Source organism: Artemia franciscana, chromosome 4 (genome assembly GCF_032884065.1).
Source record: "Artemia franciscana chromosome 4, ASM3288406v1, whole genome shotgun sequence".
In the NCBI taxonomy this organism is placed as follows: domain Eukaryota; kingdom Metazoa; phylum Arthropoda; class Branchiopoda; order Anostraca; family Artemiidae; genus Artemia; species Artemia franciscana.
In genome coordinates, this window is record NC_088866.1 from 33,746,115 (window position 1) to 33,771,666 (window position 25,552).

At 36.6% G+C, this 25,552-nt stretch overlaps 1 protein-coding gene across 1 annotated transcript in view; it reads right to left on the bottom strand.

Annotated features, from left to right (window-relative positions):
* LOC136026334 (intraflagellar transport protein 122 homolog) overlaps positions 1–25,552 on the bottom strand; it is an 87,945-nt gene that overhangs the window by 11,411 nt on the left and 50,982 nt on the right. The window contains 5 exon segments of the mRNA XM_065702767.1: positions 4,455–4,538; positions 6,454–6,591; positions 14,717–14,825; positions 21,146–21,234; positions 25,054–25,324. Of these exon segments, the coding sequence (XP_065558839.1) occupies positions 4,455–4,538; positions 6,454–6,591; positions 14,717–14,825; positions 21,146–21,234; positions 25,054–25,324 (691 nt within the window).

Below are 25,552 nucleotides of genomic sequence, written 5' to 3' on the forward strand. Positions count from 1 at the left end.
AGCTCTTATGTGATAAGAGAAGAGTACATAGAATCTGGATTTCTACTCAATATTAAAACAAAGTAACACATTTATAACTCAATAACCCTTATTCGAGGGTTAATAAGAAACTTCAAATTTTAAGACTAGTAATTAAACAAGTAATTAAACAATACTAATAATTAAGCTCCAAAAAGAAAATTCTGCTGATTGGGGTTAAGGTAAGACCTAATGCGGAGCGTGAATTTGTTTCTAAGAGTTTCTTTCACTTAGCTTAACATCTTTCAAAGATTTCTTATCTCCAGATCTTAAAAAAAAACTTAGTGAATTGGTCACGTTAGTTGATTTTAGCGTACAGCAATATATATACTGAGACCTAATAATGGTGCCATCTCATAGGTACTTGTTAAATATCCCGAAAACATTCAATAAGTTTGATCTGTGTAATGGGAGAAAACCGGTTTAGCCTCAGCGAGGGAAACTACTTTGCAATTACATTGTAATTAAATATTTAATGAGTAGAGGTAGTTAGGCATTTAACATAATGCGGTTTGGGTAGCTTGCTTTCCATAATTTTGTGTATAAAGTATTATATTTCCATCATATTTTGGAATATTTCATTGTGATTAACCTAACTAATCATTATGATTAACCTAACTTCACTTCTTGAGTGTTTTCGGGATATTTAACAAGTACCGTCTCATAACTGGCTGGCTTAATTTGAGCTACGCTCTTTTGACCTAGTAGGAAAAACAAACCTTACATGTTAGAGCCTTTAAGAAGCAATCTAACTCATATTACTAACTTTTTTGAAGTTTTAGGATTAAAATATTAAACGATTCTTAGCCTTATACAGTCAGACATAAATTCCCCAAAAAATAGGAGCTAGTACAAGAAAAAATTTAATAATTTTCAATAATTAATTGATTATTAATTTTAAATAATTAATTAAATTATTTAGCTTAAAAAGAGTATTATTTTGTACATAGTAAAAATTAAATGTTTCCTTTTAGGCCAATTTGACAATATAATTGGTGGATGAACATCAAAAGCATGGCGTCTTATATACGGCCTTGTTAAAAAATGTTTGGTAATGAAATGCTTAAGAAACTTGGATGTTACTTTTAATAGATGGTTTGGTAGACGAAGATCGAAAGCTAGGATGAGTTTTTATATTCAAAACATTTATACATATTATTTTTTGTATATATATTATAGTAACAGGAGCCCAGCGGTTTCACCGGTAGGTGGACTCGGCACGCAGCAGGCTTCTATATATAGATTCTCGTTATCGATTGTCTTCTAACCCCAGACAATTTGAGCCTTTTCTTAATGTTATGACGTCACCACAGGTTCGATACAGCCACCCTGTGAAAAATACGAATTCTTTCTTAAAGTCCTGACCTATTTAGATCACTTTTGTGACCAGTCATCACTGTTCATTGCTTTCCAACCATGGATTTCATTGTCCATTTTTGTACATCTTTACTTCAGAAAGTTTTTTCCACGCCTTATGTTTAGCAGTTTTTATTCATACGTCATCTCATTTAATTTTTTAAGGTGTTATAGATAACAAATACGTCTTTTCCAGTTTCCAACTACAGATCACTGTTCAAAATTTCGTCTAATATTCAATGTGATTCTCGCTGTCGTTTGTTCCATGTCATTTTCTTTAGCTGTTGCAACTCTCACTTTCACTAGTTTCTAATTTCGGAGGTTCGAGAAATGTTGTCGCAGCGCCATTTATTTTGAATTGTGTTTCTAATTGAGAGGATTTTCTTAAAAATTAGCCACATGGTAAAGATGAATTCTATAATTGTTTAGTTCATTCAGGTTTTTTGCAATGTGTTAATATTTGAGATTTGGTAAAATTTATAATATTTAGTTTACCTATTGTTACTAAAAAGAGGGATATATTAACAGGATAAGCTTGTTTTGGTTTTACTTGGTTGTTTTACATTTGCTGTTTTTTTTTTCTTTCATAGGCATGTATTTTGGGGGTGATACCTGACACGGGGATGCCATGGATATTCTGTGGTAGCCACAACACTGTGCTGGGTAGAGAATTTAAAGTGGCGAAACCCTATATAGGCCAGTGTATTCTCCTGATGAGCCCTTATGTTGGGTGTTGCCTCTGAATTATTTGTCTATATTATTTTTTCTATTGTTTGGTAAATGACGACTTATACTTATTGACGACATGACTGCCTGTCCATGGATTATTCTTTATGGTTGATTGTGTATGGCTATGCTGTTTGACCTATGTGATTGTATGGATGAGTAGGGTTAAGGCCTCATTCAAGTGCTGGTCTATATTAATCACTAATTTAGGAAAACAGTCTTCCTTTTCTCCTTCTGTCTCTCTTTTTTTTTTTTTTTTTTTTTTTTTTTTTTTTTTTTTTTTTTTTTTTTTTTTTTTTTTTTTTTTTTTTTTTGTGTTTGTGCTGTTGCATTGGTGATTTCTCTTTTCATGATATACAATTATTGCTCACTTATAAGGATAGTATATATTTTTATCATATTTACATTATACTTATATTTTTACTATGTGTTTATGGTCAAATAGATCGTATATTCAGAGCTGTTCCTAGGATTGGTGGAGCCCGGAAAAAACTTAATTACAGCACACTCCCCCCCCCTCTCTCCTGAATAAAAAAAACCGAATCAAAGTGAAAATTTGGGTCAAAGTCGGCACCTCTGCAACCACACCCCACACGCCAAGCCAAGGCACCCGGATTCCCCTCCTCTAATAACGGCTCTGCATATATTGAATGTGCTTAAATTTTTAATAGCCTAATGCTATGTGTTTTTTTTTTTACAAACCACGTAGATGTAGGGTATTCCATATACCTTGATAAAGGGTATCTTGTAAAAGTTTATAATTTAAAAATTGAAGTTTCTTTTTTTTATATATTATGACCATCAAAAATCTATTATTGTTCAATGAAGGATCTTGATGCTAAGTTGAGCCATTCCATAAAACACACTATTACCAATGTTTCAATTAACTATTTAATGTATCAATTGGCTGGTAAAACCTTTATCTATCTTATTAAACGGAGCAATAATTGTACAATTACATATCTGTAATTTTTTTCCAGAAAACGGCACTATAATTTTTCCTGAAAATTGCCATACTGCCATTTTCTGGGGTGGCGAACGATCTAGATAGGTCACGGCTTTGGAAGAATTGGTTTCCCCCTTCAACCCCTTGATATTTTTTCATTAGCAGTCTGCTGACCGAAGTTAGAGACTCTTGAAAGTCGAAAGCCTTGAATAAGTTGGAGGAGTTTCGAAGCGCAATTTGTTTGTTGACAAAGCAGTTGATTTCGAGCTTTTAGAGAAACACGTTCCCCTTTGATAGCTGTGAAGTGATTCTCAGAATCTTAATTTCTTCGCATTAAATGCTGCACGTCGCGGTAGAAAAATTACAACAACTGGATATGTCAACTAGAATATCAAATAAACGTGAGATATATCATCAACATACTTTGATTTATAAGATAAACATTTCCTCATCATTCAACATTTTAGATTTGGCTTCAACATTTTACTGAAATCGTCTGAACTTGTTTAATAAAATATATTAGTGAGGGGGGAGTTGAAAGTTCATTGAGAAGAGCAGGAAAGGAAGGTAAGAGTAAGAATGCAGGTTATTTAGAAAACAGAAAAGCAGAGTGGAAAAAGGAGATGGAACACTATAACGCCAATTCTAAATCCCAGAACTTTAGACACATAGAGAAGATTTCACGGGTCTTATCTGCATGAACTCGATGTATTAGATGATGTGTCAGAAGCAGAAGTGGGGAATATTAGTTATCAAACAATTTAATTTAACTAATGATTGAAACTTAGTAATTAATATTTTACTAAAAGTGAAGTTGACTAGGTGAAGTGAAGCCTATTCTAAAATACTTCACACTTAATCATGTAGGCTAACATAAAAAAAAAACATGTTTTTTTCCATTAGACAATTGGTTTAGTAAAATGGCAATGTCAATACAAGCATCTAATTGAATTTTGTTAGTTGCTAATTTAGGTCAAACTAGCCTCTGAACGGATCACGTGATTGTCCGCACCGTAAAAACTGGGCCCAAAAAAGATACAAAGTAAGACAAACGTGAAATTTCCGTGTCAAAAATTTTGCGATTCAAAACTTTTGAGTCTTTTTGATTGCTTAAAATTCCATAATCAATTCAACTGATCACGCCAAATAAAGGATAAAAAAGTAAAAAGATCCCCCACAGCCAGTAATGGTGCATCAAAAAGACGGAGGCAGCAGGGTCTCCGACAATCAGGTCAAACCTAACATTTTTTTATTAAGCAAAAAATTCCCACAGTGATCAATTAGGTTTAAAAAGGTGAGGTTACTGACGCTTCTTACTCTTAAATTACAGGAAAGCAAGATCTCTTTATTCTTTGATTCACTAATCTTAAAAGATGCGAAAGAAAAAAGATAGAAACAAGTACGTTACCACTCTCATATATCGGATTTGAGCTTCCAATTCCCATTCTCGGAATTTTTCACCCTTAAATGTAATACATTGTAGCCTTCGATCCTAGAAAATAAGTTAATCATCATTCTAGATATTTTACTGACTAAAAATTTCTCAGGAGACCTATCTAGCCTGGTATATTGCGAAAATTCCGATAGCACACAAACCATCCAGCCATCACCACAGAGATAGAATATTACAGCCATTCCTGTATAGATCAAATAAATAAACGAGTTTTTTTTTTAACTGAAAGTAAGAATCGATATTAAAACTTACAACGAACAGAAACTATTCCGTATATGAAAGGGGCTCTTCGATCTTCAGCGCTTCGATCTTTACGCTGAAGTTTAACTCTTTGTCACAAACATGCTTTTTAAAACAATAAAAACTTTAGCGTAAAGAGCGAGGCGTTAAGGACGAAACCAGTCCCTTTCATATACAGAATAATTTTTGTTCGTTTTAAGTTTTTATGTTGCTCCTTACTTTCAGTTAAAAAAATTTTTTTTTTTTTTAATTTAATTTCTGAACGTTTTCCAACTAATGCAGCTTCAAATTTGGCTCACCGTACATGAACAATTGAAACAAAATTTGCATGTCAATTTTGGCAGATTTATTCTGTATATGAAGGTTCTCCCGATATTCTTGGATCACTGAGCCGACACGATCACCCCTGAAAACAAAAACAAAAAACAAAAAACAAATAAACACGCATTCTTGATCTTTCTTCTGGCAAAAAATTCAAAATTCAGCATTTTTGCAGATAGGAGCTTGAAACCTCTACCATAGAGTTCTCTGGGCTGAATCGGATGGTGTGATTTTCATTAAAATTCTAGAAATTTCAAAGGGTGTTTCCCTTTTTTCAAAAATAAGGCAAATTTTCTCAGGCTTCTAACCTTTGATGTGTAAAACTAAACTTAATGAAACTTACATATTTGAAATCAGCAAAAAATTTCGATTCTTTTGATATATCTATCGGTGTCAAAAGTCATTCCTTACTTGCAATTCGTTACCGCGGACTGTTTGATAGCTATATTATAGAAACAAGATAGCAATTACTCCCTCTAATTATCATTTTTATCATCTCTTCTCCACAAGGGCGCAGACAGGATTTTTTAGGGGGGGGGGTGTTTTCTTAGGGGACGCAATAAAATTCAAACGTGTCAAAAATCGTTTATATGCATGAATCTTTATTACTTTTTTTTATGGATTGGACCAACATTTCGGGCGATGAAAAAAACACCCATTGCGTTGGCTGTTCTACTTTTTATATCTTTGTCACAGCCATCTTCGCCATTCACCATTCTTCACACATCTTCACCATTACCGCAGTAAGTGTAAGTTAATATGTCCATTTAATCGATTTTCTCCTTTCCTAGCATAACATAGTGACTTAGTTTGCATTAATTATTATATTTATTCTCTAACGATAAACTTTCCTAAATTCATTCATTTTGCAAAAAAAAAAAAATATATTTATGACGCTCAAATTATTTGCATAAAGTAACTATCAGACTCTGGAAGAATCTAACTTTCTCGTTTGACCCCAACCTTTCTCATAGCCTTTCCCCTGTCCCCATGGAAAGTCCATCAAAATAATTGAAATAAACATGGACAAAAGACAACCATGCTTAACTTCTGATTCCACTTCAAACCAACTGAAGCTTACATTGTAACCACAGTAGAATGATTCAAACACAAATCGTTAGTCATTTTGGATGTGCTCGTCTGGTATTCCATACAAGAGCTTCACGGAAGCTTTTCAATCGGATGAATCAAACGCATGCACTCCACTCAGACTGCACAAACGACCCTTCTGGAGTATGACTGCAAAAACGACTCTTATCAGACTGCACAAACGACCCTTATGAGATTATAAATCACATGATAGACAGCAATATTTTGGTACAAGCAAACTAACTTCTACTGCCCTTGGACTGCTAAATGACCCTTTCGCAATAAATACGAAATTGTAACTAACCTGACAAAGAACAAGGTGAAGAGTGCATGCTACAAGCAAACTACACTCAACTTTTCTCTGGATCTTCTCCTTCACCTTGTAATGCATTGAACTTCCTTCTTCAAGCTCATAAATTACTATTTTTTCTTCAAATTGCACCTGCAATAGTTAAGTTAACCAAATTCAGTTTATTAATACAATTAAACTTAACAAAATGCGTATATATATAAACTACAGAAAAAACGAATTCTAGGACCAAATAAGAGCATAAAATAATTCTTATACCTCAGTAAAGCCAAAGTATTTTATTATTAATATTATAATAGCCAAATTTTAAGAATATCCCTTTTTTTCAATGTTTATAAGGTTGTTTATATGTTTTTGTTCCTTTTTAGTCGCGTTTGTTTTATTGTTATGACTATTGTTATGGTTTCATTGAAATTGTGCGTGAAAACTCTGATGGAACTATTCTTCCATCATAACAAATTAATACTATTTCTTTTTCATTTAGGAAATTATATTCACTGTATATCTACCTTCTTATTCTTCAATGATTCCGTTTCTATCCTATTTACACATGTGGAGGGTGTATTCATCTCTATGAGAAAATTAAAAAAACACGGGACAAATTATAAAAATAGTTCGTATTGTGATATTAACGAATTATTATTGATAGGCTTTAGCAGACTTTAACGCGTGTAATTTTTTTACTAAAAGTATTGAACCCTACAAAAACCATAGATGGTCCTTGTGATCGGGGACGACTAACCGAAAACCGGGATAATGAAAGAGGGAGGGAGCTCCCCTATGCAAATGAATATATCCAAATTAGTTGTTTTGTATATATATTTCGTTTTATCTGAAGTTACATGGCTGAAGGGTGGTGAAACGGGACTTACGGTTTAGATCGTTATGTATAGCGGTACACACTACGTATGTATCGTAGTATGTACCGTAGAGAAACGCCGCTGGTATAGCATCTTTTGTATAGGCCGGGGTATAGACCACGTTGTATAAAATTCAATACCTCTAGCTTTTCTCTGGCACTATTAATGTTGCAGAGCAGAGCGTGAACACTAGTTGGATCATTATCATTGTCTTATACGGGTGGAAGCTTGGGAATATGACTAGCAATCCGGATTATCACTACGGACTGAAGGCCGTAGTGGTATGGCCTTTTATTAAACATATGTTTAGAGAAAAAAAAAACAGCTTTTTTTATGATTCCTAATTTTTACCTACGTGTGAACTTTTGTTTAACTATGCTTTTTGTGTCTAAAAAACACGGCTGGGGGATCAAACTTTCAGGAAAGGTTTTCATAGGTTTGGGGATATTATTTTTTTTCCAGTGAATGGGGAAAAATAGTGTTTCTCCGGTCCTCAAGCTGGCTAGTTCAAGGTTAATTACGCGTAAAAAGGCTAGGAAAAATAGAAGGAACTAAAGGCATAGTGTTATAGAAGGAAAAATTTTGATTTTTGTTAAATAATGGAAGAGTAATGTGAAATCACCGTATTTTTTTTAGTTTTTGTTTTTTTTTCATCATTGCGAGAGCGATGTAAAATCATTGCCGAAGTAATGTAAAATCCCTACCCAGAGCAAATTTGATCTTTTACACCCTTTTCAAGAACTTAAAGATCTGGTAAATAATTTTTATGGCACTTGGTATCTATCAAGTGACATATAGCAATCGCAAATTCTGTCGGCCTGTCTGTCTGTCGGTCCCGGTTTCGCTAGTTTAGGCACTTCCAGATAAGCTAGGACGATGAAATTTGGCAGGCGTATCAGGGACCAGACCAGATGAAATTAGAACTTGTCGTTTCCCCGATTCGACCATCGGGGGAGGGGGGGAATTCGAAAAAATTAGGAAAAATGAGGTATTTTTAACTTACGAATGTGTGATCAGATCTTAATGAAATTTGATGTTTGGAAGGATATCGTGTCTCAGAGCTCTTATTTTAAATCCGACCAGATCCGGTGACATTGGGGGAGGGGGCTTGTAGAGGAAAACCTAAAATCTTGGAAAACGCTTAGAGTGGAAGGATCGGGATGAAACGGGATAACTTCGAAGACCATACTGCCTTTCCATGACGAAAGTAAAACAGTTCAAAATAGGGATGATACCTTTTTATTGACAGTGAATAGATATAAAATTATTTAACTGGATATTTCGAACACATATACAGTGTTCATCATCAGCTCAGTGTGCATGTTCATATCAGTGTTCATGATGAACACTGTATATGTGTTCGAAATATCCAGTTAAATAATTTTATATCTATTCATTGTCAATTAAAAGGTATCATCCCTATTTTGAACTGTTTTACTTTCGGGATGAAACTTGGTGGGAAAAGTAAGCACAAGTCCGTGATTGACATAATCAGAACGGATCCGCTCTCTTTGGGGGAGTTGGCTTGACTTGACTTACTTGACTTAATGCTCCTGCCGAAATGCTTCCGGCGTCGAGAGTGATACTACATGGTGCCTCCATTTGGACCGGTCTCTTGCAAGGATGTGGATATCCTCCTGAATATTTGCCATGACTAAGAAGGCACCTGTCGTATCCTTCCATCTGGTTGGGGGACGACCTCTTGGGCGTTTCCCGCCGTGCAGCACGGGATCAAAGTCAAAAATCGTTCGTGCGGGAGTGTCGGGGGGCATGCGAAGGAGGTGTCCGTACCAGCGTAGTGTTCGTTGGGCGAGTTGGACTGAGAAGGGCGTTTGAGCAATTAACGCCAGGAGGTTCTCGTTGCTAACAAAATCGTGCCAGCGTAGTCCTTCAATGCGGCGAAGATGTTTTGTTTGGGCTATATTTACGGTGCTAAGCACAGACTAAGTCGCTGGCCAGGTTTCGGCTCCGTAAAGAAGCACGGATCCCACAGAAGCATTGTATATGCGCATCTTGGTCCTACGGCTGATAGAAGTTTCCTCCAAAGGGTACTTAGTCTTCCAACTACTGCTGAGGCTTTGGCAATTCGGTGCATTAGATCTTTGAGGATTGATCCGTCATTTGAGAGGATAGAGCCAAGGTATGTAAATTCCTCAACAATCTCAGCCGGTTTGTCACCGACCATTAGGACTGGCGGGGGACGCGTCGAGTTACGGGGGTCAATAAACATCACTTTTGTCTTCTGCCAATTAATCGACAGCCCCAAGCTTTAAGACTTCATCAGCAAGGATCTGTAGGGTTTCTGTGAGCTTCGATGGTGAATCGGAGACAAGAGCAAGGTCGTCGGCATAGTCAGCGTCTGAAAGTACTCTATCACCTTAGTGCAGCCGAAACTGGAGGTGGTTTATGGTCCGAGTCATAATGTAGTCGATGACACAATTAAATAGCTCTGGAGCAGCAGCACAGCCATGACGGACTCCAGTATTGATTTTAAAAGATGAGCTGCGTCTGCCATTGACTTGCACGCAGCTGTCAGTCTCTTCGTGGAGCCGCTCGAGAAGGTTGAAGTACTTCGCTGGTAGTCCCGTTGTTTTCAGTATGAGCCAGAGTGATTGCCGGTCGACAGAACCAAAACCAACCTTGAAATCCACAAAGGCAACATATGCTTTTTGTTGAAATTCTCGAGTCGTTTCTATTAGCTGCCGCATTGTGAATATTTGCTCCACGATAGACCTTCCTGGCATGAAGCCAGCCAGTTGGATTCTTCGTTGGCTTCTGAGAAAAGTGGTACAGTGGTCCAGAAGGGTCATAAGGAAGAGCTTCCCGGGTACACAGAGGAGTGTGATGCAACGATAGGGGGAGGGGGTGATTCAGAAAAATTAGAAAAAATGAGGTATTTGTAACTTACGAACGGGTGATAAGATCTTGATGAAATTTGATATTTAGAAGGACCTTGTGCTTTAGAGCCCTTATTTTAAATCCCGACCAGATCCAGCGACATTGGGAGGAGTTGGAGGAGGAAACTAGAAATTTTGGAAAACGTGAAAATTGAGGTATCTTTATCTGACGAATGGGTGGTCAGGTCTTAATGAAACTTGATATATAGAAAAGGTCTTATGTCAAAGATGTTCCATTTCCAATTCGAATCAGATTCGGGGACATAGGGGTTGGAGGGGGGAAACAGAAATCTTGGAAAACGCTTAGAGTGGAGAGACCGGGATGAAACTTGATGAGAAGAATACGCACAAGTTACAGATACGTGATTGACACAATTGGAACAGATCCGTTCTCTTTGGGGGAGCTGGGGGGTGTTAATTTAGAAAAATAAAAAAATTGAGGTAAGAACGGGTGATTGGATCTTAATGAAATTTGATATTTAGAAGGAACTCATATCTAAGAGGTCTTATTTCAAATTCTGACCAGATCTGTTGACATTGGGGGGAATTGAAGGGGGGAATCAAAAATCTTGGAAAACGCTTAGAGTGGAGAAACCGGGATGAAACTTGGTGGGTAGAATAAGCAAATGTCGTAGACACGTAATTGACGTAACCGGACTGTATCCGCTCTCTTTGGGGGATTTAGGGGGTGTGGTTCAATCCTTTGAGGAGTTTGGTGCTTCTGGACGTGCTAGGACGATGCAAATTGGTAGGCGTGTCAGGGAGCTGCACAAATTGACTTGATAAAGTCGTTTTCCGCGATTCGACTATCTGGGGGCTGAAGGGAGAGGAGAATTTAGAAAAAATGAGGTATTTCTAACTTACGAGTGGGTGATCGGATCTTTATGACTTTTGAAATTTAAAAGAACCTCTTGACCCAGAGCTCTTATTTTAAATCTCGACCGGCATTAAGCCTCTGATTTTCCTTTTAAATCAATTTATTGATTCTTAGAATTTTGCTAGAGCTCATGCCATACGAGCTCTTGGCTCTTAGCTCTTTCGGCCTCGTCACAAGTGCATGAGCTCTTAGCTCTTGTTTCTTGGGTCATTGCAATTTTGCTAGACAGCCTATCCCAAAATGAAGATTTACCAACGTTGTAATTTGAAGTTCTTCCTTGAGCTGTCGGGGATTAATGTAAATAGTACTACTAACTACTACAACTAACAACTCACCGCAGCACCAAGCCACATGAGGCCAATACGGCTACGCATGCTTCTCATCCATCCCAATCTATTCAAAGCCTCCCTCTTTACACCCTCCCAGAAATTTTCTATTTCCTTTAAATATTTCTTTATGACATTCTCCCATCCCAGACGATGACGACCCACTTTCTGTTTAGCCGTAGACAGTTGACAAAAAAGGACAATCTTCGGCAATCTATCATCCTTCATCTGCAGAACGTGCTGTAGCCATCTCAACTTTTCTTTCATTATAGCCCTAGAAAGCAGGATTGAACCGTTGTTTTTTTCATACAACCTACGGTTTGAAATACGGTCAGTCAGCCGGGTACCTAGAATGATCCGTAGGCAATTTCTCTGGAATACATCTAGCAAATCTTCATCCGCTTTTCTGAGCGCCCATACTTCAGAGACACATTTGACCACTGTCATCACTGTAGCTTCCAATATTTTAATCTTGGTTTGCAGACTTATCTTCCTATTCTTCCAAACTTTTTTTTAACTGTGAAAAAGCACCCTGAGCCTTGGCTATTCTATTTTTAACATCTTCACTGCTCCTACCATCTTTACTAATAATACTACCAAGGTAACTGAAGCTGTCAATCTTTTTGTTACCCAGCGTCAACTTTTCCCCTTCACTTATTCCTAGCCATAGTGGCTTAGTCTTCTTAACATTAATTCTCAAACCTATTCTATCATCCTGAATTCGCAAAACCTCTATAAGTTCATTCATTTTGCTCACACTTTTATCTAGGATGCTTAAATCATCAGCATAATTTAAGTCCGGGAGAATTGTTCCTCCCCATTTGATTCCATGGTCTCCCACTGCCTTTCCTGTGCTCCTGAAGACAAAGCCCATCAAAACGATCCCTATAAAGGGAGATAGAAAACTACCCTGCTTAACTTCTGATTTAATACAAAACCAGTTGCTAACCTCGTTTCTCACCTTAACCGCAGCAGTGTTATTCTCGTACATAGCATTAATCACTTTAATGCATTTGTCTGGTATACCACATAAGAATAAGACCTTTGCTAAAGCTCTTCTTTCAACAGAATCGATCGCGTGTTCATAATCTATAAACTGAGATCCAAAGGTGTTAGACAACTCAGGCACTTCTCAATTATCAACCTAAGAGTGAAAATTTAATCGACACATCCTCCACCTTTTCTAAAACCGAACTCTTCTTTTCTTAAAACTTCGTCTACAGCATCTCTCAACAGTAGTAGCATTAGTACTAGTAGTAGAAATAGAATTAACATATTGTCTTTTGGTCAGTAGAGCGTCTCCCTCATCAAACCCTGAAAGTTCCAACTTCATCCAACACCGTTACTAAGGCGTTGCTGATATGCCTTTTTGATAACCTTTATATTCAAATACTTCCTGAAATTTTTATTTTAATACTATTAGCTTTTCAAGTAGTTACAAATGAAGTAGTAGTAAAAATAGCAGTGGTAATAGTATTAGTAGTAGCTTGCACATACTACCTCTTGATCAATTGATCTTCCCCTTTAAGAATTCTTAAAAAGTTCTAACTTAATACAAACCCATTCTTGAGATACGCCCTATTGACAATCTGCATGCACATAGTGTTTAGATTTCGTTCAAATTTCCCCTCAATATTCCCTCAAATTTTTACATTCATACCCTTAGCCTTAATAGTTAGTATCACTGTATTAGAGGCAATAGTAAGAGAAGCAGTAGTAGAAGTAGTGTTTTATGAGTAAAAATAGTAGCAGCAGTATTATTAGCAGTAGTAACATGTATATAATGCTTTTTGGTCTGTTGACCACCCCCCTAAAAATACCCCGGAAGTTTCATCTTGATACAGTAAGCTGTTCCAAAAATGTTGCTGACGCGCCCTTTCGACCCCCTTTTGTCGTGATCTTTATCTTAATAACCTTAGCTTTACTAGTAGTTGCAAATGAAGTATTAGTTAAAGTAGTTTAGTCGCAGTAGTAAAAGTGGCAGTGAAGCGCAAATTACCTTTTGGTCAATTGATTTTCCCCTTTAAGCATTATTTGGAAGTTCCAACTTAATACCCAAATCCATTCTTCAGATACGCCCTTTTGAAAATCTGCATGTACATAGTTTTTTTATTATTTAGTTCCAGTTCCCCTTCTGTCCAATTTTCACCTGCATACACGTGGCCTTACTAATACTAGTATCATAGTATTAGTGGTAGTAGCAGGAAAGGTAGCAGCAGTAATAGTGTTGTATTAGTAGTAGTAGTAGTATTAACTGCAGTAGCAGCAGGTACATGTTGCCTTTTGGTCAGTTGAATATCCCGCTCATGATGCCCCAGAAGTTTCATCTTGATACGGTAAGCCGTTCCAAAAATGTTGCTGATACGCCTGTATCAGCAATTTGTATCTACATAGGCTGTTCTGATTTAGTTCAACTTCCCCCTCAACGTTTCCTTAAATGTTCATTTCAATATCCCCAGCTTCGGCAGCTCTCGATTTAGAAGCAGTAGTAGTAGTAGCGTGCAAATACTGACTTTTTGTCAATTGATCATCTCCCTATCATTTCCTGAAAGTCCAAAATTAATATACTGAGTTATTCCTGAGTTATGCCTGTTTGAAAACCCGTATGTACATAGCATGTTTTGATTTAGTTCAAACCTCCCCTCAACATTCTCTAAAAGGCTCACCTGAACGCTTTTCGTCTTTTTGGAAAATAAAGGTCAAACATGCCCACCTTTCTCAATAACATATAATATATGTTAACAATGGACAAATCGCCGAAGTTTACAGCCCTTGCCCTGAGGGATCTAGGCGGAATGACATCCACAAAGACATAATTACCGGACCTTTCGACAATGCCGAACAAAACAGCTGTCTCAAAATTTTTATTGGATGTATTTTGAGGAATGATACACGTGGGGAAGGGGGGTTGATTGCCCTTCCATCGCTTTTGACTCTTAAAAGGGAGCTACAATTTTCAATTTCCAATGAAATGAGCCTCTTTTAAAGTTTATACGACCACCCTTTCAATAAAACAAAACCCAAAAGGCCTTGTTATATAGTCTTTTGACTATTTTGAACAATATAACTATCTCAAAATTTCCATCAACGCTCTTTAGTTAGGCAGCACTATTGCACTGTCTATGATAATAATACAGTAATTATATGTAATGATTTGATAGTTATAATAATAATCCTGAAATGGATGCAAGGAACAAGTTTTTTTTTCTGTCGTCATGACAACCATACAAATTCAGGACCCAATTCTTTACCAGACATTATAGATTGAAATTAGGCGACTTTTACTATCCAACTTACCGCCAAAAGCCTTTTATATATAGCCACCTTTCGAACCAAATAGCGACATCGTATTCGGGCCTTTTCGTCGTCAAGTAAATGATGAACAATTACATCCGTCAAGCCTTCCCTAAAGCAGAATTAACAATCATAATGTGTCTTGTAAATACATAATCAATCCATCAATTTAAAACAAGAATTGGACTAATCAGCTTAGGTTAAATGTGAGCACAGGTACAGAGAAACGGAAGGGGCACCCGAAATAGCCCTAGAAAACTCTCGTTCAACGAATTTTTTTCCACAATTACCGCATAAGAGCTCTTATGAAAGCAGCAGATTTATTTTCTATTTTTGATAAAACAATTAAGGTCTGTGGGTTTAGAACGGGTTGTGAACCCCCTCACCCTTAGATGAACGGTAGTGCAATAAAAGTCATTACAAAAACGTAACTAAAATTATCCCTGCCAAGGAATAATTTCTGGAAGCAAGATTTACAAATAAACAACAATTTTATAATGGGATACAAACGGAAACCTTGGATAGGCACCCATAATACTTACTAATATTTTCTGAATGAAAGTCATTTCCACGTCATCATATATATATATATATATATATATATATATATATATATATATACATATATATATATATATATATATATATATATATATATATATATATATATATATATATATATATATATATATATATATATATATATATATATATATATATATATATATAAATGAATAAAAGAGTTACTTGATAGAATAAAGCCTGTGGATTTGGGCAATGTACACTAATGTAATAGGGTACAGCTCCGTACGACAATAAATAATAACTGATTGCTACTAACTGTTCATCGAAAATAAGACCCATTGTTTTGTTTATTTTGCTCTTTCAGAAGGCCATGTTTGCTAATAATTTCTTCTTCAGGTATGTACCCCGAAAATCAAGGCCGGGTCCAGGGAGAGGGGAGGGGGGTCTACCGAGTCTGAATTCCTCCCCCCGAAATCCTTTGTCTGACTCGTAAAATGTAACAAAAATGTATATAAACAAATTCTTTATGCGAAAAAAAACATACACCCCCTCCCTGAACAGAAATTCTAGATACGCCCTTGTCGATAAAGCTTTAATTAACATAGAATATTACAGGTTTACTCGTCTTGAGTTTACTACCATCTAAGATTTTCATACTGGATGCGACCATGCACTCTATTTTCCAGTTTTATGTTCATTATTCTTACTCAGATTGACACCGCTAATTTATTACTGGCTCAGCGATTTAACAGATCTAATATATATTTTGAAAAAAAAAATAAGGTGCACCTTAGCCAAACTTGGCTTATAAATAATACTAAATTACATTATAGTTTTTACACAGCCCTGTACGGCCGTATCCAGAATTGTATTTCTAGAGTGAAACCAAAGGGGGAGGGAGAGAAAAATAAGTTATAGCAAATGATTCTGGTCTCTTGCAGTCAAATATAACGGAAAGTGCAGCCTTTTGTGTATTTTCGAGCACTTTGATAAGGTTGTTGAGGGGGGGGGGGGGGTCAAATCTAACACCTCAGGGATTTTGGCCTTGTAACATGGGTTGAACGGTGTTTCGCCACTAGGATAACTGTGTCTAGGCCGTCTAAGCAACGTTGTCTAAGAGTGTTGTAGCCACCTCATCATTGAGCTCTACACCTGAAATTTCCTTAAAGAATTTCTCTAAAAAACGCTACACTTATCATTGACATCCTCAATATAGAAATACCCATTGACCCATTGAATAATCAACAACAGTGTTATTTACCCCAGTCGCTATTGAAAAGATTCAGCGGAAGAAAGAAGGAAAATACGGATCAACGGCGGTTATCAAAAGACGATATGTAACATCTTTTGTTATAGTGAATTTTCCTACCCGCTCTATCAAACAATTAACCTCAAATCGACTGATTCCCTCCGCTTTCCTGTTCGTCTTCAGATATTTAGGTAATTCCTGACCAGACTCCAGATGATTAAAAGTTTGTTTTTTTCTCCCAAAAATGCATTATATTTCTTTTTTTTTCTAAAACAGAAATAATGGACATTTTTTACTTTTCAAGTAAAAATTATGCCGGTTTATCTTGAAGCCCATAAAAATTTAGCTTGTTCTAAAAGTTATTCATCAATAACTATCGAAAACCCCAAAACATATTCTTGAGCTGTCTTCTTCTTCTGTAAACTGTATATTGTTTGACATGCCACGTTTTTAAATATCGTTTTTTTTAAACATCGTTTTATCGTTTTTAAATTTTAAATGGCGTGCCCCACGGAACCCTCTTAGGCCCAATTTTATTTCTTGCAATGATAAACAACCTCAGTATCGATTTCCCTGATAGATGGAAGTTTGTTGATGATCTGACTGTTTTAGAGACATATTTCAAAAATTTTAAAAGTATCCCAATGGAATTCTTGGAATCGATATCAGACAAAGCTATTAATAGTGATATGAGAGTCAATCCCTTAAAGTCAATGGTTTTAACTATTAATTTCCTTAAAACTCCCCCTTCTTTCTTCTGCCCAATCCTCCCCCCTGAAATGTCTGTCACCAATATGACATTACTGGGTGTTACCATCTCAAGCGACTTAAAATGGGATTGCCATATTAATGATATTTTAAAGCGTTCCCATGCCGCATTTTCTCCCTTAAACTCCTTATAAAATTTAAATGTCCTAAATCGCATTGGGTAAGGATTTGCCTCTCATTTGTACGCCCAACCCTCGAGTACGCCTGTCCTGTTTGGCATCCTGGCATCCCCATTGAAGTGTCGGACAGAATAGAGGCAGTCCAAAAAAGGTACCTAAGAATTATCTTTAATGAGGGTAAAGTGCCTTATCTTTCCCTTCTTCGGAGAGCCAATCTAGTTACCCTTAAAGAAAGGAGAGCAAAAATTGCCTTGTGTTTCGCTAAAATCGCCCTTCACAACCCTCGGACAACTACCTTTTTCCCTAGTCAATATTCACCCCTTCAACCCTGCCTCCCGCGTTCTGCTTCAACAAATATCCCCCTTCTTGCCCCAATAAAAGTTTCCACTGAAAGATATAGAAATGTTTTCACACCTTGCATATTTGACATATTCAATCAGTGAATTCCCCCCCCCCTTTTCCTGATCTCCCTTTTCATCTTATATTTTTGATGTTCATTTTTCAAGTTTCCAGCTTTCTATTTTTTGGTCGCATAACTAAATTGTTCATGTTTTAATTATTTTGTTCTTTTTTTTTAATTTTACGAGTTTTTCTTCGTTTCGACATTTTGCTGATTCGGCACCGACCTTATAGTTTTTGAGTTTTAATTGTTTTTTTACATTTTCTTAATATTATCTCTTATCCCACCCATCCATATTCAAAACCTCCCTTTTGAACCCTCCCATGAACCCAAGAACCACAACCACATGTACAAACCAAAAAATTAAACGAAATCAGGAATTCAGTTTTTAATAATAAAGACCTCCAGATGCAGTTCTTTGAAGTAATATGCGGAACATTAAAAAAAGGAAGAAAGAAGAAAGGTGGGTGAAAAACGGACAGAAATCAAACTAAAACATGTGGCACCAAACAGCTTACGGAGGTATGGCTTTCCTTCGAACGTGTAGTTTGTCTTTGGGAATCAACAGATTGTCAATCTTTGAACTTTTGCGCACGAAAGGCGTTGTCAAATTTAACTGATTATATTTATATTGACGATTCAACGTTGCAACACTGACGAAAAAGTATCACTGCCCTAAATATTTCTGATTTCCTAAACAACCAAAATAAAAATAGCAGAAAATAACGATTTCCAGGAATGAATATGAATGAAGACGGGCCTGGATGGAAAAAAAATATTTACATTTTGGCATCCTTGGTAATTTAATACATAACTATAATACTTAAAGTCGTTAAAAAAAAAATACTATATTATCAAAAAAGAACACACCACAAAAAAGTGAGTTCGATGTGTATTCACATCAGAGAGAGCAAAGGTTTATAGACACACAAACAGCATTAGTATATAAAGTTATGAGTTAGGTTGCAAAGGGCAAATACTCTATAGGGTGAAATATGCTTCCACAACAGAGTAATCTGTTCCAATTGGAAAACTAAGCAGTCAAACGGTTCAAGTCTTTGGAGAGCACCATAACCTCTTCAGTCTTTTCTCCAAAGTCCGCCCATGCGGTATACAATGCTTAATCTCCAACCAGTTGTTAAAAGACTGCCTTAAAACTAGTTGTTTTCTAAATCTTCAGTCAACACGTTCTGTTTTAAAAACAAGGAACAACAAGTTCTGTTTAAACAAGGCACGAATTATACATGGGATATAAGATATTTAAAATATCTTTACATTTTGGGGATGAGAGGGGATAAAATAAGCGTGACATATAGAATAAGTAATACAAGTAATTAAATATGATTTAAGTAATTACTATAAGTTTAAGGGGTAAAATACGTAATTAGTCTCCATTCATGCAAATAAGCAGAACCATTTCAGTTTCTTGTTTACTTGAATCATTAAAGAGAACAAGAGCTAAGAGCTCATATGGTATGAGCTCTAGCAAAATTCTAAGAATCAATAGATTGATTTAAAAGTAAAATCAGAGGCTTAATGCCGGTTGGGATTTAAAGTAAGAGTTCTGAGACACGAAGTCCTTCTAATATCAAAATTTATTAAGATCCGATCACCCACTCGTAAGTTAAAAATACCTCATTTTTTCCTCTCCCTTCAGCCCTCCAGATGGTCAAATTGGGGGAAAACGACTTTATCAAGTCAATTTGTGCAGGTCCCTGACACGCCTATCAATTTTCGTCGTCCTAGCACGTCCTATGCGAGTTCGGTGCGTCCAAGCACCGAACTCGCCAAAGCATTGCCCCCTAACTCCCCCAAAGAGAGAAGATCCAGTCCAGTTACGTCAATCACGTATCTACGACATTTGCTTATTCTACCCACCAAGTTTCATCCCTATCTCGCCACTCTAGGCGTTTTCCAAGATTTACGGTTTCCCCCTCCAACTCCCCCCAATGTCACCGGATCTGGTCGGGATTCAAAATGAGAGCTCTGAGAAATGAGTTCCTTCTAAATATCAAATTTCATTAAGACCCGGTCACCCATTCATGAGTTAAAAATACCTCAACTTTTCTAATTTTTCCGAATTAACACCCCCCACTCCCCCAAAGAGAGCGGGTTCAGTCCGATTATGTCAATCACGTATCTACGACTTGTGCTCATTCTTCCCACCAAGTTTCATCTCGATTTCTCCACTCAAAGCGTTTTCCAAGATTTCCCGTTTCCCCTCCAAATCCCCCAATATCACCAGATACGGTCGGAATTTAAAATAAGAGCTCTGAGACACGAGGTCCTTCTAAATATCAAATTTCATTAAGATCCGATTACCAATTCGTAAGTTAAAAATACCTCATTTGTTTCAATTTTTCCTCTCCCTCCAGGCCCCCAGATGGTGAAATCGGGGGAACGACTGTTATCAAGCCAATTTGTGCAGGTATCTGACACGCCTACAAATTTTCCTTGTCCTACCACGTCCAGAAGCACCGATCTCGCCAAAGCACTGGAAATCCCTCCAGACTCCACCAAAGAGAGCGGATCCGTTCCAATTATGTCAATCACGTATCTCAAACTTGTGCTTATTCTTCCAACCAAGTTTCATCCTGATTTCTCCACTCTAAGCGTTTTCCAAGATTTCCGGTTCCCCCCAACTCCCCCCAATGACACTGGATCCGGTCGGAATTTAAAATAAGACATCTGAGTTACAAGGTCCTTCTAAATTAGAAATTTCATTAAGATCCAATCACTCATTCGTAAGTTAAAAATATCTCATTTTTTCTAATTTTTCAGAATTAAATATCTCCCCCCAACTCCCCAAAAGAGAGCAGATCCGTTCCGGTTACGTCAATCTCGTATTTAGGACTTGTACTTTTTTTCCACCAAGTTTCATCCTGATCCCTCCAGTCTAAGCGTTTTCCAAGATTTTAGGTTTCCCCCACCAATTCCCCCCAATGTCACCGAATCCGGTCGGGATTAAAAATGAGAGCTCTGAGACACGATATCCTTCTAACTGTCAACTTTCATTAAGATCCAATCATCCGTTCGTAAGTTAAAAATGCGTCATTTTTTCTAATTTTTCCGAATTAAGCGTCCACCATTAACCGTGGTTAATACCAAGTGCCGTAAAAACTATAGTCCAAAATTTTCAATTTTGCTTTATTTCTTAAGCTTGGTTTCCAAAAACTCCTCGTAAAAACTAGGAAATGTTGCTAAGATACGTTTTACCAACATTACGTTGCTTATTAAAATCAAAACCACCCATACAACTGGAGTTAAAATAATACCAAGAAAGTAAAAAAAGTAAAAAACACTAAATAGTAAAGAAATAAATAAAAGCAGTAAATAAGAAAATAGTAAAAAAAAAAAAATAAAGATTATACCTAAATGCATAGCGTTCCCTATATAGTCCATGGACAGTGTTAAAGTATAGTTGATAAACAGCAAGTGTTCCATCTTGACTCCCTATGGCCTAAAAAAAAAGGCTGAAATGAAACAAACATCTTCACAAAATTTTGAAATTAACAGGAAAAAGGGAATATATTTAAATAGTAATTTTTTGTTGAAAAGAACGAACGAAAATACAAAATTAGGATGGGTTAATAACATTTTCGTCGAAGTGAAATTTGTAACCCGTTCTATCAAGCAAAATACAATCAACTGGTTGACCTGAACAAATGATGTGAAATAGGAAGCATAGAATATATTTGCAATTTTGCGATTAACTAGATTCGCCAATCTTCTTGATGATAACGCTCTGAGGTCCATATCTGATACATTGCGAAATCGTAAGTTTCAAATGCAGTATATTTGCATAAATGGTAATTTCGCACATATTGGGAGGTATAATGGACAACTATTTTCCATTTATTTTATTAGTTAGCTTCCTGTACGATTTATTTGATTGTGTAATGAATATATGCGCTATATCGTGAACAAACACTAGATTTATAAAAAACCTAGAAATTTCTTAAAAAATCCAGAAGAGTTGTAAAAATCCTTAAAAATTCATAAATCCCTGAATGAAAAAATTTACCCCTAACAGACGTCAAAAATCCCTATTATAGGGGGAGAATCCTTAGAATGGAAACACTAATCCACTGATAAGAATTGTTTACAAGAACTTTCAAAGACTAAAAACGGTAGCATAAAAATGTCTTCCTTTTTTTTGCAAAAAAAAATTATTTTTTTTTTGCAAAAAGGATTTTATTTCAAAATTTCCTAAAAACAAATGAATAAAAAAGTAGATCGAATGTATAAACAGACAGGAGTAGAGGAGGAGCGTTCGCAACTGTGTGGATCTTTGGTGGTTTGGTGCTGCAATGAGTTACATAAAACTGAAGTAGTAGATTTTTTCTTCTTGTTTTTTTTTCTTTCTTGTTGCTTTTCGTCTTTACCAATTGTTTTTCTTTATTTCATGATTTTTTTTATCATTGTGTTGCGAGAGCAACACTTTGGTTTTGTCCCGGTTTTTTTTTTTTTTTTTTTTTTTCCTATGCCGCCGATCTCAGCTTATTCCTGGAAACTGGTAAGGGTCTAACCTGTGCGGTTTTTACGGAAAGTGTGGACCTCAGGCCGGATTGATGAATATGACATTACATTTTGGAAAGCTCCGTAGAACTCTTGCCTGGGGCCAAAAAGGATGGTTTTTGCTTGTCCTCGAGCCAGAGCCTATGGTGTGCGAAGTGAAGTGGAGTTATATAGCCTATGTCAGAGAGGAGTATCTGAAGTTGTGCAGCCAAGCTTTCGTTTCATCAAACCATGTTTCTGCTTTCGAGTGGAAAGCTCCGTTCTAGCAGGCAAGCAGGCAGGCACCAGTTTCAAATTGAAGATGGAGTAAAATCTATAAGTGTTAAATATATGCGGTAGTTCCCCGGCACCACAGCCAATATATCTTCTTTGAGTGATAAATAGAAAAATTTACAGAAACAAAAAAGTGCGATTTTCCCACGGGTCCGAAAGTGCTGCCATCTATTGTTTCTAGCCATTTCTGTTCGTGATTTCAGCTGACTTTACCATTCTTTTTTTTCTACTTGGGATTGCAATAGAGAAATGGTATCAGATATACCTCTTAAACTTTAAAAGTTCTCTCATTGCTAAAGAAATTAGAGCTTATCCTTTGCTCCTTTCTAAGTGGTGGTGTTAGAAAGTTGGCCTCCGGCAAAAAAGTCAACTTTTGAACTAAGACAGACAGAATTTTTTTTTCAATGACAATCGATAGACCTTGATGAGCTGATCAAAGTATATGTCATCCATTTTTTGTTACAAAAATTCCTTCATGACATACACCAGTTTGAAAGTTTCAAGGGGTTGACAACTTCAGTGGTAAGGTACACACTTGAACCAAAAATAGGCCGATACCAATTGTGAGATATGTAGGGGACTTCCAAGCAACAGTCGATTATTAGCTTATAATCATCTTTGGCAATGAGGGGTTTGCAACTTCTGCTGATTGGTGTACCTATTATCTGTTTCTGGTGTAATTGATGGTAAGAACAACTTGGTTCCCGATTGTAAGACATGTAGGGGAGTTGTAAGTAATAATCGGCTGTTAGGCTACAATGACTTCAGCGACAAGGGGTTTGGAACTTTTGCTAGTTGGTGTACCCATTATTTGTTTCCGGTGAACTTGGATGTATATCCCGGGAGAGGGACTTGTAAGTAAGAATCGGTTGCTAGAGGAGGCTCACGAGGGGCTACAAATTTGTGCAAATTGGTACACATCTATGGAATCAGGGACCCATAAATTTCCTGTAATGACTCGCCATCCAATAATAAGCGATCCTGGATGGCGAGTCATTACAGGAAATTTATGGGTCCCTGATGGTATTTTGATCCTGAAAAGTTACAGATAGCTTTATAATACCAACTAGATTACATAAGATAATGTTCCAAGTTTCCATCCGTCACGATGTCTACGATTGAAAAGGATAAAGTTCAACCGGCTGCAAAGTGACATTTAGGGGCCTAGTAAGTAATAATCGGCTGTTAGTGTGGACCTCGGGCCGGATTGATGAATATGACATTATATTTTGGAAAGCTCCGTACGACTCTTGCCTGGGGCCAAAAAGGATGGTTTTTGCTTGTCCTCGAGCCAGAGCCTATGGTGTGCAAAGGATAAAGTTCAACTGGCTGCAAAGTCAATTTAGTCCCTTCTTCCAATATTTTTTTTTTTTCAACCCTGAGGAATAGCCTTTGATCATCTGATTACTGATTGTGTTATTCTTTGTCTCTCACGGAAGAGGGACTTGTAAGCAAGAATGGGTTGCTAGAGGAGGTTCATGAGGGGCTACAAATTTGTGCAAATTGGTGCACATCTATGGTATTTGATCCTGAAAAGTTACGGATAGCTTTATAATACCAACTAGATTATATAAGATAATGTTCCAAGTTTCCATCCGTCACGATGTCTACGATTGAAAAGGATAAAGTTCAACTGGCTGCAAACTCAATTTAGTCCCTTTTTCCGATATTCTTTTGCTGTTGTTTTTTCAACGCTGAAGAATTTGATCATGTGATTACTGATTGTGTTCTTCTTTGAATATGCCGTTTTGAAAGCTTTGATAGTTTTGACAACTTCAGCATTTAACCGATAGCGAAGAAACAAAACCAAAGTGTTGCTCTCGCAACACTTTAATCGGCAAAGCCGAACAAAGGTTGCCGCAACACTTCACGTTGCCCAGGCAACGTAGGTCTAGTTGATTCTACGATTGTTCTGAATGATAGCAGGAATAAATAGAGTGGGCAAATCGCTCTTTACTAAAGGACTTTTATAGCTAGCTGAAAGCCAGGTAAGCTTTCCATAGTTTATTTCTATTATTAGCGACTAGCGGAAAGAGGCCAGAGTAATTCAAGCTTGTCGTTTTTGGCATTGAATTCAAATTATTTTGCTCATGAGTATAAGTTTTCTACATTTTATTATGAATTACATCAAAAGATTGATGGAATTTTTGAAAAACATGCAACATAATGACTGAGATAAATAATTAACACTGGTTTATGCATAAGAATGGATTATAACAACAGAAGCGTGTTTAGTTTTAAATAGCTTGCTTTTTTCTCGTTATTTATGACTAGCCAGTACAATTTTCACTAGCCTGTCTTAAAAGACTAATTTCCTTTCCATTGGTGTTTCGCAACTGGTACTTTGTCGCTACGTCCTGTCACGAGAAACCTCCTCTAAGACTCCGCTCTTTCATGAACTCTACAAATTTTAGTTGAAGAAGGATGTAAAAAGCGGTGAGAGGGTAGAAGCAAAGAGAAAAATTGTTACTTTCTATGACAAACTTACAACTTGGTTTAAGGGTGAGTGACCAGCCAATCCCCAAATCCAATTATCATGTTCAATGACAGTGCTCAAGGCAGCTCCTTCTGTGCTGAAGACACAGCAGCCATTATTTGATCCAGCCACAAGCAGATATTCTGAGCCACCATGGATAAACTTCGACATCCGACAAGTCATAAATCCTAGAGGTTTATCTTTTGTCACCATTTCTGATGTACTATAGAAAGCCATACTTTGACCCCAGTCAGTGGCACATAATACTTCTTCCTCTCCTTCTCTATTATGTAAAAAATATATTAACAATCATAACTAAACTAACATAAGATCTTTAGATAGGAATCAGCATGTTTTTATCCAGGAGAATTTACAATCTCAAAATATTTAAAAGCCCATTTTAAAGAGTATGGGTAAATTGCAAGGGAAACAACTGGCACTAGTGTAGACAAAGAAACTGTCGACACCATCTAGCGCTTGGCTTTTTTTTGTTGTTGTTTTTTTTAAGTGT